The sequence below is a fragment of the Stenella coeruleoalba genome, assembly GCF_951394435.1.
Source record: "Stenella coeruleoalba genome assembly, chromosome: 2".
In the NCBI taxonomy this organism is placed as follows: domain Eukaryota; kingdom Metazoa; phylum Chordata; class Mammalia; order Artiodactyla; family Delphinidae; genus Stenella; species Stenella coeruleoalba.
In genome coordinates, this window is record NC_137147.1 from 107,752,046 (window position 1) to 107,766,695 (window position 14,650).

The following is a 14,650-nucleotide window of genomic DNA, read 5'->3' on the forward strand; positions in this document are numbered from 1 at the left end:
AAACTACAATGAGGTATCACCTCACACCCGTCAGAGTGGCCATCATCAAAAAATGTGTAAACAATAAATGTTGGAGAGGGTGTGGAGAAAACAGAACACTCTTGCACTGTTGGTGAGAATGTAAATTGATACAGCCACTATGGAGAACAGTATGGAGGTTCCTTAAAAATCTAAAAATAGAACTACAATATGACCCAGCAATCCTACTACTGGGCATATACCCTGAGAAAGCCATAATTCAAAAAAAGTCATGTACCACAATGTTCATTGCAGATCTATTTACAATAGCCAGGACATGGAAGCAACCCAAGTGTCCAGCGACAGATGAATAGATAAAGAAGATGTGGCACATATATACAACGGAGTATTACTCAGCCATAAAAAGAAACGAAATTGAGTTATTTGTAGTGAAGTGGATGGACATAGAGTCTGTCATACAGAGTGAAGTAAGTCAGAAAGAGAAAAATAAATACCGTATTCTAACACATATATATGGATTCTAAAAAACAAAAAAAAAAGGTTCTGAAGAACCTAAGGGCAGGACAGGAATAAAGACGCAGATGTAGAGAATGGACTTGACGACGCAGGGAGGGGGAGGGGTAAGCTGGGACAAAGTGAGAGAGTGCCCTGGACATATATACACTACCAAATGTAAAATAGATAGCTAGTGGGAAGCAGCCGCATAGCACAGGGAGATCAGCTCGGTGCTTTGGGACTACCCAGAGGGGTGGGATAGGGAGGGTGGGAGCGAGACACAAGAGGGAGAGGATATGGGGATATATGTATATGTATAGCTGATTCACTTTGTTATAAAGTAGAAACTAACACACCCTTGTAAAGCAATTATACTCCAATAAAGATGTTAAAATAAATAAATAAAATAAAGAGTAAACAGTGACAACAACAACAAAACAAGTGAGGGACTTCCCTGGTGGTCCAGTGGCTAAGACTCCATGCTCCCAAATGCCGGGGGCCTGGGTTTGATCCCTGGTCAGGGAACTAGATTCCGCATGCTGCAAGTAAAGATCCCGCACGCCGCAACGAAAAGATCCCACGTGCTGCAACTAAGACCCAGTGCAGCCAAATAGATAAATAAATATTAAAAAAAAAAAAACACAGCAGTTGAGGGGCATTCTCAATAGAGAGGAAAACATGATTAAAGGGATGGAGGTGAGTGGCAGCTTGTTGCCGGCAAGGAACAACCAACAGTCCAGTGTGGCTGGAGCATCCCATTCAAGGCAAAGTAATGAAGAGGTCAGAGATGAGGCTGGGAGCTGGGAAGGCTAACACCCTGCTACAGCTTGTTAGCCTGGTGAACTAGCGTAAGTCTTCGGGGGATGGGGAAACACTGGGATATTCTGAACATTGTAAGAAACATCAGATTTGTGCCTTAGCTACACTACTTTGGGTTAGAGGATAGATTTCAGGGGACCAAGTGGGGAGCAGATTAGAAGGCTGTTGTAAGTGTCCTGCTAGTGATTTCAGGACCTGGACAGGATGGTAGTACGAATGGAGAGAAGGAGCTGCAACAGAGAAAGATTCTAGTAGATGTGACTGCACAACTCAGTAGTTAACTACAGATAAAGGAAGAATGAGCAAGAGGCAAGGATGACTGCAGGCTTCTAGTCTGGGGAACTGAGAGCAAACCACTCAACCAAGAGAGGACAAGCAGAAGGACTAGCAATTGTGATCTAACTGTGTTTTGAGAAGAGACCCTGGTAGGATGCATCATTCAAGACTGAGAATTCCATGACCGTCCTTATATGACAGCTACAGACTCCCTTGCAGGTGTCTCAAGTCCCTTTCCTTCTATAGGTTCCTTCCCTTACAGAATCATAGGAGATGAGAGCTGGGAGAAGGTTCCAGTAGCTTTTAGCCTAACACCCTCCTTGTACAGCTGGGAAGTCTAGAGACGGTAACTGACGTGTCTAAAATCCTTATTATCTTTTTAATACATTTAAGGCTGTCCTAACTTCAGATGAAAAACAACAACAAAAATCAAGCACATACATATAACCGTTCCTTTCCATCAACTTCACCACCAGTCTTCCTTCTTTAGTAGTCAAATACCCACTGCCCCATTTCCTTCCAATTCAGAATTCATTACTTAAAGTTCTGCAACGTTTTACTTCTCTACACTTTGAATGCTACTGCTCTAAAATTAACTGAGAAAGACTTTCTTGTCAAACAAAACAGCCTTTTCTCAGTCCCCACAGTTGTTCCTTGGCTTTCGGTGAGGTTTGAATACTACCTGCTACACCTCTCCTTAAATGCTTTGCTCCCTTGGTCTCTCTAACAGTGAGCTTTCCTTGGGTTTACTCCTTCATGCTCCACTTCTTCTGACTCCAATTCTAGATCTCCATGCTTCCATCATGAGCCAAACACTCTTGTCTTTTCAATCACTTACTCTGGGGTCATTCACCTCACGGTGTCCACAGTGTCTTCTGGGTTCACATCCAGATCGGACAGTAGTCCATGTGGAAAAGTTGGGCATGTGTCATAAGTGTGATGTGCCAATTCTCTTGGCCCGCATCACTAGAGGCACGGAGCCTTCTCAAAGACAAGGAATTCATGTGCTCCTGGAGGGGCTCACTGCTGGGCTGAACTACAGTTAAAAGGGACACTGACAAATGAGAGAATGTTCTGAAAAAAGCAATGGGGTTGGTAAGGGATCTAAAAACAACATGTGAAAACCGCTGAAAAGGCTAAGAATGACGAGCTTGGGAAAGACAGTGCTCTTGGGACCCAGCTTTCTGCAAATTTGTGAAAACTTGTCACGTGGGATGCAGCATAGATGTGTTTTTCTCTGTTTCAGAAAGCAGAAATTTGCAGGAGGTTGTATTTTGGCTCAACAGGAAAAAAATTTCTTGCAAATAACTCACGTTGTTCAACCCAAGAACGAGCTGTCTCTCAATGCAGTGAACTCTGCCCTTGCTGAAGGCGTTGAAGAAGAAATGCCTGCTCTGAGAGGGAGACCAGCCATATCATCTCTGAGATCCCCTTTCCTCTGACACCCTGTGAATCACTCTCCCTGTGATAGCCTGTCAGCACCACGGACTTCACATGCCTGACGGGGAATCAGCCGTCCCATCCAATCCCTCAAGTCTACCATTCACGCTGTTGTTCTTCTAGATTGCTGGGTTAGATTCAACATCTTTGATTCCTTGTTCTTTTTAGGTCCCTATACCTCCACCTTCAGAATCTTTCTTTAATATGCTCTTAATACTTTATTTCCATGGATACCATTACAATCTCCAGACTTGCCAAACCCCACGTGGAGAGAAGTCATTGGATTTTTGAGTTGGGACGGACCCTAGAGAGATCAAGCCCAGCCTGCTCATTTTATAAGTAAGGAGAATGAGACACAGAAAAATTAAAGACTTCTCTAAGGTCACATAGTCAAAAGTGGTGGTACTAGGCTCCAAGATTTGTAGTGCCATATTCTTTCCATTGCCCCATACAGCTCTGGAATTTCTCCTTTTAATCACTCAGGCCACCCTGATACATTTCGGCCTAACTGGTCTTATAGACATTGGCCATGACTTAACCATGGAATGACTTGGTTTATTTGTTTAATACTGTCTGTCTGTTTAATGATGGTCTTTGGTCAAATCATATGTGTTAATCTAGATCTAGGAATTATCCTCAGTCTCTTAACTGTAACAGACCACTGGGTCTGCTTTGAGTTAAACAGCACTGTTCTTTTCTGGGCTTCTCACAGATACTGCCAAAGCAGGACTGCTGAATTGTGAAATAAAGAAGAATTCTAGCCAGCTCAAGCTCTCTAGAGTCTGCAAATCCAGGTCATTTGGATTTGAAACATATCATTGTACTCCAATGAGTACAAAAATTACATATATCATGTTAGCTGGCTATGCTCTGATTACTTCCCATAAAAGGTCCTGGACTCACGTTGGTTCTTCAGTTGCTATTCTGGTCTCTTCTAGTTCTTGTGCTTGTTTCAGCCAAGGTAATTTCGCTTCCACTGGACTTTTTTCTGACAAAAAGGGAACATAAACAACGAGCTTAATTATTGTTACTCATTCAAGAGTTGGATATGTGATTGTTATTTGCTGAAGATTTCATCAATTAAGAGGCCACGCTTTTCAAATGCACAGTACATGAAGTGGCTTCTGGATGGAACCAAAAATTTCTGTCATACATTTTTTTAATTAACACATTATCAAAATGCAACCAAACAACCCCATGACACAGCTGAATACATTGTCCAAGTTAGCATAAAAATGCCTTTTATAAATCAGTACCAATATCTGTTGTTTGCATATTAAAGCTCTTACTTCAACCGTTATCAATTTGTTTTCTTTTTCCACACATTTTTTTGCCCATTGAATGAGGAAATTAATAGAGAAAAGCAAATACCACAGAAGGCTTAGAAAGTTGGGAGGAGGAGAGTCAGTGCTATGGTTTATTCAAACTTTAATTTCTATAATTGTTGAGGGAAATGATTACTAATTACCACTGGCCTGCAGGAGCAAGCTGGTGCCCCTCTCTGTCCTTTGAAGCTTCCTAAGATGTGAAGAAAGAAACAATCTAATTATGAAATGAGAAAGGAAATAATTTTGGACTACTTCAGGGAAATCACAGACACTAAGAAAGTGGCTATAAAAGTACCACTGACTGCAGAAATACGGAGAAAAGACTTCACTGAAGAAGTTATATAATCAGTGTTTGTACTTTGCATGGAAACCAGCGATTTTTCTGGAAGGCAGACATCATCAAATAAGTATTTTTTGAATAGTTAGTTGCCTATAAGGCTATTTGGGTAAATAATGCACCCAGAAATAATGAAGAAGAATTTTATCATCCTCTCCAAAGTACTAAGGAAGACTCCTTGGCACTGATACTTGGGAGTAATTCTTTTTCCACTTCCAAAAGGAAATACTTGTCACGAGGACTGGTGATACCTTAGTAAAGTACGTATATGGAAATAATCATGTCTAGAGAGGAACATACATCCAAAAGATGATGCCAAGACTTCCTTACCCATGGATGCTACCCATTTCTGCTAATTCATGTGGAACAAGTGGGAACTACAAAATAATTTCTAAGTGCACCTATAAATCTAGATTGGGAACTGAAAGTCTTCATTCATTCATGGTAGGCAATAGGACATATGATGAAGCTGGCATTGTTCCTTCCTCAAGAAATGTACACTCTGGTGGAAGGCATGTGGGAATTTTCCTTCTCCTTTTTCTTCAAAGCAGGGACTGCATCAAATTATTTTATGCCCACCAAGAAGTGTTAATATAAGCCTAGACAGGAGCCACTCTATATGTACTGAATCAGTAAGAGCTCAGTTTCTTCTCCAGACCAATTAGTCACATAGGTCTAACTTCCTTATCTAGGTGGATGGGTCTACTGTAATCTGTCAGTAAAACAATTTTTATAAGAAAGTTAGTATGTTGAAATTCAAATGCTGCAATATTAGTAAGAGAGCTGGAAAACACCAGATTTAACTTTAAAATGCACCACAAACTTACCTTTGGGTTTGTAACACGGGATGGGAATGATACATTCTTCTTTGATGTGTAACTTCAGTTGTGGATTACAGCCACCAACGTGCTGTCCACGATGGTTGATACACAGAACAACGCGGTAACGTAACCCCCGGCCACAGGTCACTGTGCACTTCAAAGATGAAAAGAGAAGCCAATGAAATTCTTGTTCATGAAGAGATCCACAAAGGTACTAAGGTCTCATGCACAGGAGAGTCACTAATCTACATGAATGTTAAACACAAAAGACCGTTAGATAAACATCATGTAAGGAAGGGGGTGGAGGCTGATTTCCCATGATTCTTATGCTTCAGGGCCCCTCCCTTGCAAGGCTTCCTTCCCATTCTCCATTCGAGAAGTACTTCAGGTGAGGTCACAGCGCAAGAAAAATTGAAATGCCCTGAAATCTTTCTACACAAATATGAAAGAAACTTAATACAGGTTTTCTCAAATTTGATTAAACATTCACATGACATCATCCAAAACAATTTGTGAAGACAAAAGAAACTTTTCTAAACTATTAATTTAAAAAAATATCAAATTTTGCTCAACCATGCTAGAGGATTATCCTTCTATTCTGTGGATAGAAACTGATCTTCCAAAATTGTTGTCATGTGAAAGGGCCATCGAAGAGTATTCAGCCAAAAAGTTTAGGAAAAATATATTCTAGATGTATCAGGCACTTAAAATTAATAAAAACATGATGCTATTTTCTCTGAGTTTTTATGAACTTTGTGTTGTCACGATTTTTTTTTCTTGAATTATTTGTTTATGATTTGGAAGGTACTCTTGTCTATGAATGGAATCTTTTCATGTCATGAACATCCAGGATCTGTTTTCAATTGATGTATATTATGTTGGTGAGCATATATGTATGTATATGTCTGTGTAGTTTTTTTTTAAATCAAGACTTTATTTTTTAGGACTATTTAAGGTTTATAGAAAAATTGAGCAGATAGTACAGAGAGTTCCCATATGCCCCCTTTCTGCTACATACAGTTTTCCCTATTGTTAATATCTTGCATTAGTGTGGTACCTTTGCTACAACTGATAAACCAATACTGATACATTATTATTAACTAAAGTCCAGAGTTCACATTAGGGTTGTCAGCTTAAAAAAATTTGTAATTTCTTACAATTTCTTTCATTATTGTACATAAACATTTACTTAGATACCCAATATTTGTGTTTTGTATTCTTTCTTCTTAAAAAGTCACCTCCTTGGTAGGGGAGGGATGGATTGGGAGTTTGGGATTAGCAGATGTAAACTATTATACATAGAATGGATAAACAACAAGGTTCTATCGGGTAGCACATGGAACTATATTTAATATCCTGTGACAAACCATAATGGGTAAGAATATGAAAAAGAATATTTTATTTATATATATATATATATATATATATATATATATATATATCTGAAACACTTTGCTATACAGCAGAAATTAACTCAACATTGTAAATCAACTATACTTGAATAAAACAGATTTTTTTAAAAGTTATTTCCATATGGTATAAACTTCAGGCCCCAATCCTGGATCCACCCCTGGGAGAGGTCAAGAAGCCTTGGGCATGTGCTAGAGAACACACACTGTTCTGCAGATGTGATCTCACTAACCGTCCTGACACACTGGCAGGTTAGCAGCTTCACTCCCATTTAACAGATGAGCAAATGAACAGCCCACCACCTAAGGACCTTGCTCAAGGTCATGCAGTTCCTAAGAGGCAGAGCGGAAATCCTTCCTAGAGCCTCCTGTTGTCAAAATAATGACTTCACCGCTGCTTCATAAAGCTTAAAGATTCTTTCCTGAGTCCATGGGTGCTTCTTCAATTGTCACAGATGAGTTGCAGAGGATATGGAGGCCTTTTTCAGCATAGACCCATCTCCAAGAAGAGCAGCATAGCAGGAAACCTCTCTTATTCCCTCATGCCACTCTTATGACCACTGAACAAATACTGAATGAATTTAGTGAGGTTTGAGATTATATCTGACGTCTGGGAAACTGATTCACCTACTCCCACATTCACCTATTTGAAATATATGTGATCTTAAGAGGCTATTTTATACTGGCCAAGAAAGAAAAAAAATTCTGCCCCAAAGAGAAAGAAAACAATATGATTATAAGGTATAACTACCCTAGAACTGGTCAATCCAAAGGAATATTATTTCCTCAGTAGCTTCTCAGGAAGCTGGACACTTACCCCAATGATGTGGTCAGTGTTTACGACATTCCCAGAACTCCTCTTTCAAGCGGAATACATCCTTAATGATAGCAAATTCTCATCACTGAGAATGCGTTTGATTTTTAAAAAGTGGAAAGTATGAAGAGGCAAGAAGGATGAATGAGATGCGTTGGTTAACAGTCCTTCATCTGGGTATTGTAAGTGACAATAAAGTCATGATATAGATGGGGTGGGGGTGGTAATAAAAGCTCTAAAGACAGCACAAAACAAATGGGTAAGACCTGTAAGAGTGGAAAACAAGCTCTGCGGGTTGTAGAAGTAATGTTGATTTTTGAGGAGAGATCACAATATGATTTTTGGCATATAACTCGAGTTCAAAGAACCGAACGACCTTGCCACAATAAAATCCTTCCGTCTCAGTCTACTGACTTATGTGAACAAGGCTTCCCAGTGTGTACGTGCAAAACAAACTAAAACAAGAAATCAACAGTCAAAATTAAGAATAAAATTACTGCTGATCCCATGTTTCATTCTGGCAATGGACTATTTTTTAAAGCCCCACTCGCCTTCTTGGAAGACTCATTTCAAAGGAAAGTTTACTTTTTATGTATAATAATCATTCACGAGAAATCGAAATACATTGAATTGTTATTTTGGTTGTGTACTAAAGTTAAATTTAATAATAACTTAATCCAGGGGAACATTTCTAATACTTAAAGCCTTACGGCTATAGGAAATTAAAATAAATTAATTTCAATGGCTACATGTATTTTCTTAGAGAAAAGTAGTATAGGGTAACCAATAAAAGACTTTAAAGCATAAAAGTACATTATATTAGGATAAATTCTGTGGGGGGGAATGGTTTAAAAATGTGAGTTCAAGGGGAAAATAATGCAAAACATTCAAATTATTCAAGAGCTTGTTCATATGTTTTTTAAAAATGGAAGATGGCAAGGATAGAAACCATCATGGCATTTACATTCTACTGGACATATTTTTTTTAATGCTATAACACTTTTATTTTAAAATGTCAGCCTTCAAGACGTGTTAGAAATGACATTCTTCGATTTTTTTTAATTTAAACTTGTGATAAAAATTTTAGATGTCAACCTAAATATATATGAAGGGGTATGTAATTTTCCAAACTTCTTTTGGTACGTGAACAAAAAAGGATGGATAACTACTGCCCTACTAAGTACAAATGAAGCAGTAGGGGGTGATGATTTTGAGCCAGGGATATCAGAAAAGGACTGTGATGAGATAGCATCTGTAAACTGGGGCTGGAAGCGGGCCTTTCACCCAGAAAACTCACTTATCTCTACTCTTCAAGTTTCAGTTCAAGTGCTTCCTCCTTTCGGAAACCTGCTCTGACACCTTCAAGTAGAGTGAATCACCCCACCTCTGCGTGCCGGCCATACAGGACATCATACAGCTCACTGCAGCGTCACACTGCGTCACAACTGTTCATTTGCGTATATGGTTTCTGCAACTGGATTATGAGCTTTTTGGGGGGGGGGTAGAAGCAGGTTTTATTTACTCCCTAGGATGGCAGCTGGCACACTCAATAAATAAATAGATAAATGCGTGTGTGTGTTGAATTAAATATGTAGGGATCACGCAAAAGAGCTAAAGAAACATGAGTCAATTATGTCTCACCCTCTAGCAAATTAAAAGTTTAAGCTTAAAATATTAAATACCAATACCTGCAATTTTTTGACTAATCCAACTACACTTTATTTGCTCTAGAGGTTTACTTGCTCATCTCCCTAGAGAGGAAACTAAGCTAACCTAACACGAGGCCTTGTTATATCTCTGTGATGTTGCCCTTTTCTCTTTTCTCACCACCTGACACCTCAATGGCTTCCAAATAGACTGCCTGCCTCTGGTCCTTCCCAGCATCAGTCTATTGCCTCAATTACTTAAAATATATTACATTTATTTTCCTCAACAAAAATAGCGAAGCTTCTTAGTAACCACCAGACTAAGAACATACCTCTAATGTCAGTTTTATCATCTCCATCTGAATTTTCCAATTCTTTTTTTTTTTTAATTTACTTTTGGCCGCATTGGGTCTTGGTTGCTGTGCGCAGGCTTTCTCTAGTTGCGGCAAGCAGGGGCTACTCTTCGTTGCAGTGTGCGGGCTTCTCATTGCGGTGGCTTCTCTTGTCGTGGCTCCCGGGCTCTAGAGCGCAGGTTCAGTAGTTGTGGCACACGGGCTTAGTTGCTCCACGGCATGTGGGATCTTCCCAGACCAGGGATCGAACCCGTGTGCCCTGCATTGGCAGGCGGATTCTTAATCACCGTGCAACCAGGGAAGCCCCAATCTTCCAATTCTTAGTCACGTGGGTTCTCTCTTTAATCCAGATGAATTAGGGCCTTTTTCAACATCTAGTCATTCTGTGTCATTTCTGCCTTTGCTCAGCCGTTTCGGCTTGGCCCTACCTCACAGTGATGTCTTCACTAGGCTCTCGTTTGGTTAAATCTTAAAGATGGGTCAAGCACTACAAGGGCAACAAAGACTTCCCGATCAACTCTGCTCCAATGCCTGTTCCGTTCAGATGTACCATGGTTCTTAATTAATTGTTCTTACCTGCGTTGATGCCTGCAATGTTCTCTCTTACACTGTCCTCCAACTGGCTCTTCCCAAGCTCTTTGGGAGTAGGAACCCCGTTCATATACAACTTCTGCCTCCCCCAAGTTGCCCAGTACAGTGTTGGGAGCATAGCAAATAATCATTAAAATCTGAGATTGAATTAAAAAGTGGCGTGTACTCGGGACTTCCCCAGTGGCACAGTGGTTAAGAATCCACCTGCCAATGCAGGGGACACAGGCTCGAGCCCTAGTCGGGGAAGATCCCACATGCCGCGGAGCAACTAAGCCCGTGCGCCACAACCACTGAGCCTGCACTCTGGAACCCCGCGCCTAGAGCCCGTGTTCCGCAACAAGAGAAGCCACCGCAATGAGAAGCCCACGCACCGCAACAAAGGGTAGCCCCCGCTCGCTGCAACTAGAGAAAGCCCGCACATAGCAACCAAGACCCAATGCAGCCTAAAATTAACTAATTTCTAAAAAAAGTGGCGTGTACTCAAATCTTACCTGAGACCACTCCATGGCAATCCACTTGGGACAGTCGAACAGATTGCAGGTTTGCATAACCTTGGGTTTAGGCGCATACATGCACTTCCACTCTTCCACTTGCAGTATCTCTCCATGCATGGACTCCTCCACACACACGAAGCTCCGTCTTTGAATCCCACCTCCACAGGACACCGAACACGCAGTCCAAGGATTATGTTCCCAGCTCAAAAGCAAACAAACGAAAACACATTATTTATTTGTTGCTTGTTTCAAGTTTGCAAAGTTGATTGCAAAAAGTACAGCCTTGGGATAACAGTTGTGGTTCAGTTGAAAGAGCACAGAATTGGAACCTTAAGACTTTAATCTTAACTGCTACACACAATCTGCAGTCCCAAGGTACTTAACTCCTCTGACCCGAAGGTTATTGTCAAATGGGAGTAAGACACCTGCCCTCATGTATTACCACAACAGGGCCATTGTGAGAATCAAATAAATTAAACTATAGAGTGTGAACGCATCTTCAAACAGTCTCTAAACTATAAAACACCAATGGACAACATTACTAGGGAATCACAGAATCTCAAAGTCGGAAAGAACCATCCTAGTCATCTAGGTATAAAAGGGAATGCAGATTTCTGATCAATTGCAATGCTTGAGGTCCCTCTATAATACCCAGTTATCAAGATACGCTTGACATCTCCAGTGACAGAAAACATCACCCTCTGAGCCAGCCTATTCCATATAATTCTTAGAAAGATCTTTCTTATTATGGACTTGAAGTCTGTGTTCCCTTATCTCTCTGTGAAAGGTCTAATAACTGTCCCTCTTACATTTTAGTCTATTGCTACAGATACTACAGTTCCTTGCAAATTACTTAGAGCATATGACAGAAAGAAAAAGGAAACCTGTAACTCACCGAGGGAGAGGTTGGAAGTGGTCATAGGGCATGATCTCTTTAAATCCATCACTACAAATGAAATCATTGTGAGAATATAATTTCTAATCAATTAACACATTTATTAATTTGACTAGTACAGGTGTGACATCCCAAAAGACAGAGCTCTTTCAAATTAAAAACTAAATATGCCGAGTGTTATGAACCATTTCCCCCCAAATTCAGCCACGATCTCCTTAATTTTTAGGAAAATCTCTGACACACAACATCCCCAATTCTATATGAAAATGTAGACAATGGAACTAGTAATATGTATTCATCAAAGGAAAGAGTTTCTCTTAATTTAGATAAATCTATTTATTCCCTTTTATCATCTTAGCAGGTTAGTCTGATAAAATATATTAATGACAGTAACACACTGTCATATTAGCAGGATCTTTAGAAAACCATTTTGTTTCACAGAATTTGCCTTTTGAAAAGGCCTCTATTAATAATTACATACACCTGGGATTACCGGACATGCACTGCTTCGTGATAGGAAATGAAATCCACTGAGAATGCTTCCTTTTCCACTTGCACACTTCTGCCTTAGCCAGCTGGCAGATAAGTGGGGGATTCTGGGACTTGACAGTATGCTGTTATTTTAAGATACTGTAGTAAAGCCAGGAAACTTCCCCAGACAATCCAAGTCATCAGGTACTAAATTATGCAGCAGGATAGTTTATGCATAGCTTTACTGCTCTGGCATTAAAACTCTTCACTTCCTTGCACCATGCATTATTTATACTGAACTTAATGTGTACACTTCAAAAGTCAAAACGTGGTGATCGGTGACCCAGTTTAAAAAGCTAAAATGGTGAGTTACTGATATTTACGGCTGTCGGATGGACTAGACACTGTACTTGGATGAAGAGAACGTTCATGCTGTATGTGCAGGAGATGCTCAAAGAGGTTCATTATAAACAGTCAAAGATCACAGCACATGGACACATAGCCCGCAAGAGAGAACTAGACTGAGTAAGCTGATGAGCCTAATTCCTACTGACCACGGTTATAAATGTGAAGACAGGTACCCGCCACCAGTGTACGTTCAAGGTCACGCTGTGGCAATGTGTTGCCTGGCAACGGTGGGTCAGTCCCAGCTGCAGTTGATTTGTTTCTTTTTAAAGGAAGAAGGGTATGGGCAGTTATGCAAACCTTGATGGGCAAGGATCCATGCTGCACTCCTTCAGTTTTGGTTTTGGTTTCACATTCTCGGGGTAGTAATGGCAATAATGGTCAGGAACCACCCTCTTCAACCGGATATCCACACATTCAGCAGAATTGAGCTGATACCCTAAAGCAGCAGAACAAGAAAGTCTGAAGATCGCATCCATTCGGGGTTTACTTGGCAAAGTTATCACTTGGCACACACTTTTTTATTCCTCTTTAAGAAACTTAACTCAGTGGTTCTCAACTCTGGGCGTGTAACAGAACCACTTGGGAGGCTTTTATTACACCAACGCCCAGGTCCCTCCCTGGTCCAATTAAATCAGAAGCACTGCAGCCAAGAAATCAGCATTTCCACTGGTCAAAGTGGAAGGAGCGGGTGCTTTCTGTTGCCATGATTGCGTTGAGACCAAAGAAATAAAGTTGTTCCTTTATTCCCAGGCTGCGGGGTAGCAGAAGCAGCAGATCCCCACCGCTTAATCCCAAGGGGGCGTAAGGCTCTTTAGCCAAAGCACCTATGGAGAGCTAACGATTGGACTGAGTGCTGTTTTCAGTTTCCCGAACTACTTTAGGTTTAGAGTTGTTGTGGGGAGCGAATAAGATCACGTGCGTCAAAGCTCTGTTAAAATTGTAAATCTCTAGACAGATGCTAGGTGATTTGGTGCAGCAGCAGCAGCAGAAAAAAGACTTTTTAAAAAAGACTCTCAGGTTCTTCTAAGATGACTACCATGGGTGGCCAAGATGGAGAATGACTACTTGAACTGATTGTGTGACTCTTAGCACTTATAACTAAAAGTTACAATAGACGCCTTTGAAAATGTTTGGAGCTCAGGTACAGAAAGTAGTTATTCATTGCCACGTCTCCTCATCCTGGCACTGTGCAAGGCTCTCGTTTCCGTATACTTTCTCTTCTCCCATCACCCCTCCCATTACAATCCCCCAGAGACATCTATTTATTGTTTATATGTGCTTAACTATACATCTGTCTTCTGTAATTTTGTTTTGTGTGTATCTGTTTTGACTAAATTAAGGATACTGTGTTTTAAGTCCTGTTCTGTTTTCTACTTTTCTCACTCAACATTACATTTCTGAGAACCACCCTTGTACTGTTGCTTCTTTCTTTTTTATAATATTCCATTGCTTGTACATTTTACTAATTTCCTGTCCTGGGGTACCTAGGGGTACCCCTGATGACAATGAACTTTCTAACTGGGAAAATAAGCATTGTCTATACAGAGAGGAACAAAACCCTCCCCGCCTACATCTGCCTCTGCCTCATAAGCCTTCAAAGAAGAAGGAATGAAGACTTATTCCTGATTCTATTAAATTCAATTTGTACAGTCTCTGAGGAAAGTGAACATTCCACAAGGATGAGTGCTATAAACTTAAAAAACAACTCACAAAATGATGCTTCTAACTTCCTGAAAGATTTGATTCCAGGTTTCCTGTCACTACATAAGCGTCATGTTAAGTTTTTAAAAAAGTAATTTTTTAAAACCAGAATGAGCTCTTCACCAGAAAAAACACCCACAAAAAAAACAAACAAAAAAACCCCCAAAGTTAAGTTCTCAGCCTCAGCCAACTGGTCTAAAGTTCTAAAAATACATTTAAAGGCCCAATTGCTGAGAGGAATCTGATTTTATAAACCAATAGACAGCTTTCTACAAGTCGAGGCTTAAATGTAAGCTGAGTGTGGAAGGACAGACTGGTATGCATTATAAAAAGCAAGGTCAAAACCACAGGAACGAAAATCCAAATGGAGTCA

General features: G+C 40.3%; 1 protein-coding gene across 1 annotated transcript in view; it reads right to left on the reverse strand.

Annotated features, from left to right (window-relative positions):
• Positions 1-14,650, reverse strand: part of ADAMTSL3 (ADAMTS like 3) — a 526,198-nt gene that overhangs the window by 139,685 nt on the left and 371,863 nt on the right. Inside the window, 5 exon segments of the mRNA XM_079912635.1 lie at positions 3,913-3,997; positions 5,502-5,649; positions 10,800-11,004; positions 11,698-11,748; positions 12,874-13,012. Coding sequence (XP_079768761.1) covers positions 3,913-3,997; positions 5,502-5,649; positions 10,800-11,004; positions 11,698-11,748; positions 12,874-13,012 — 628 coding nt within the window.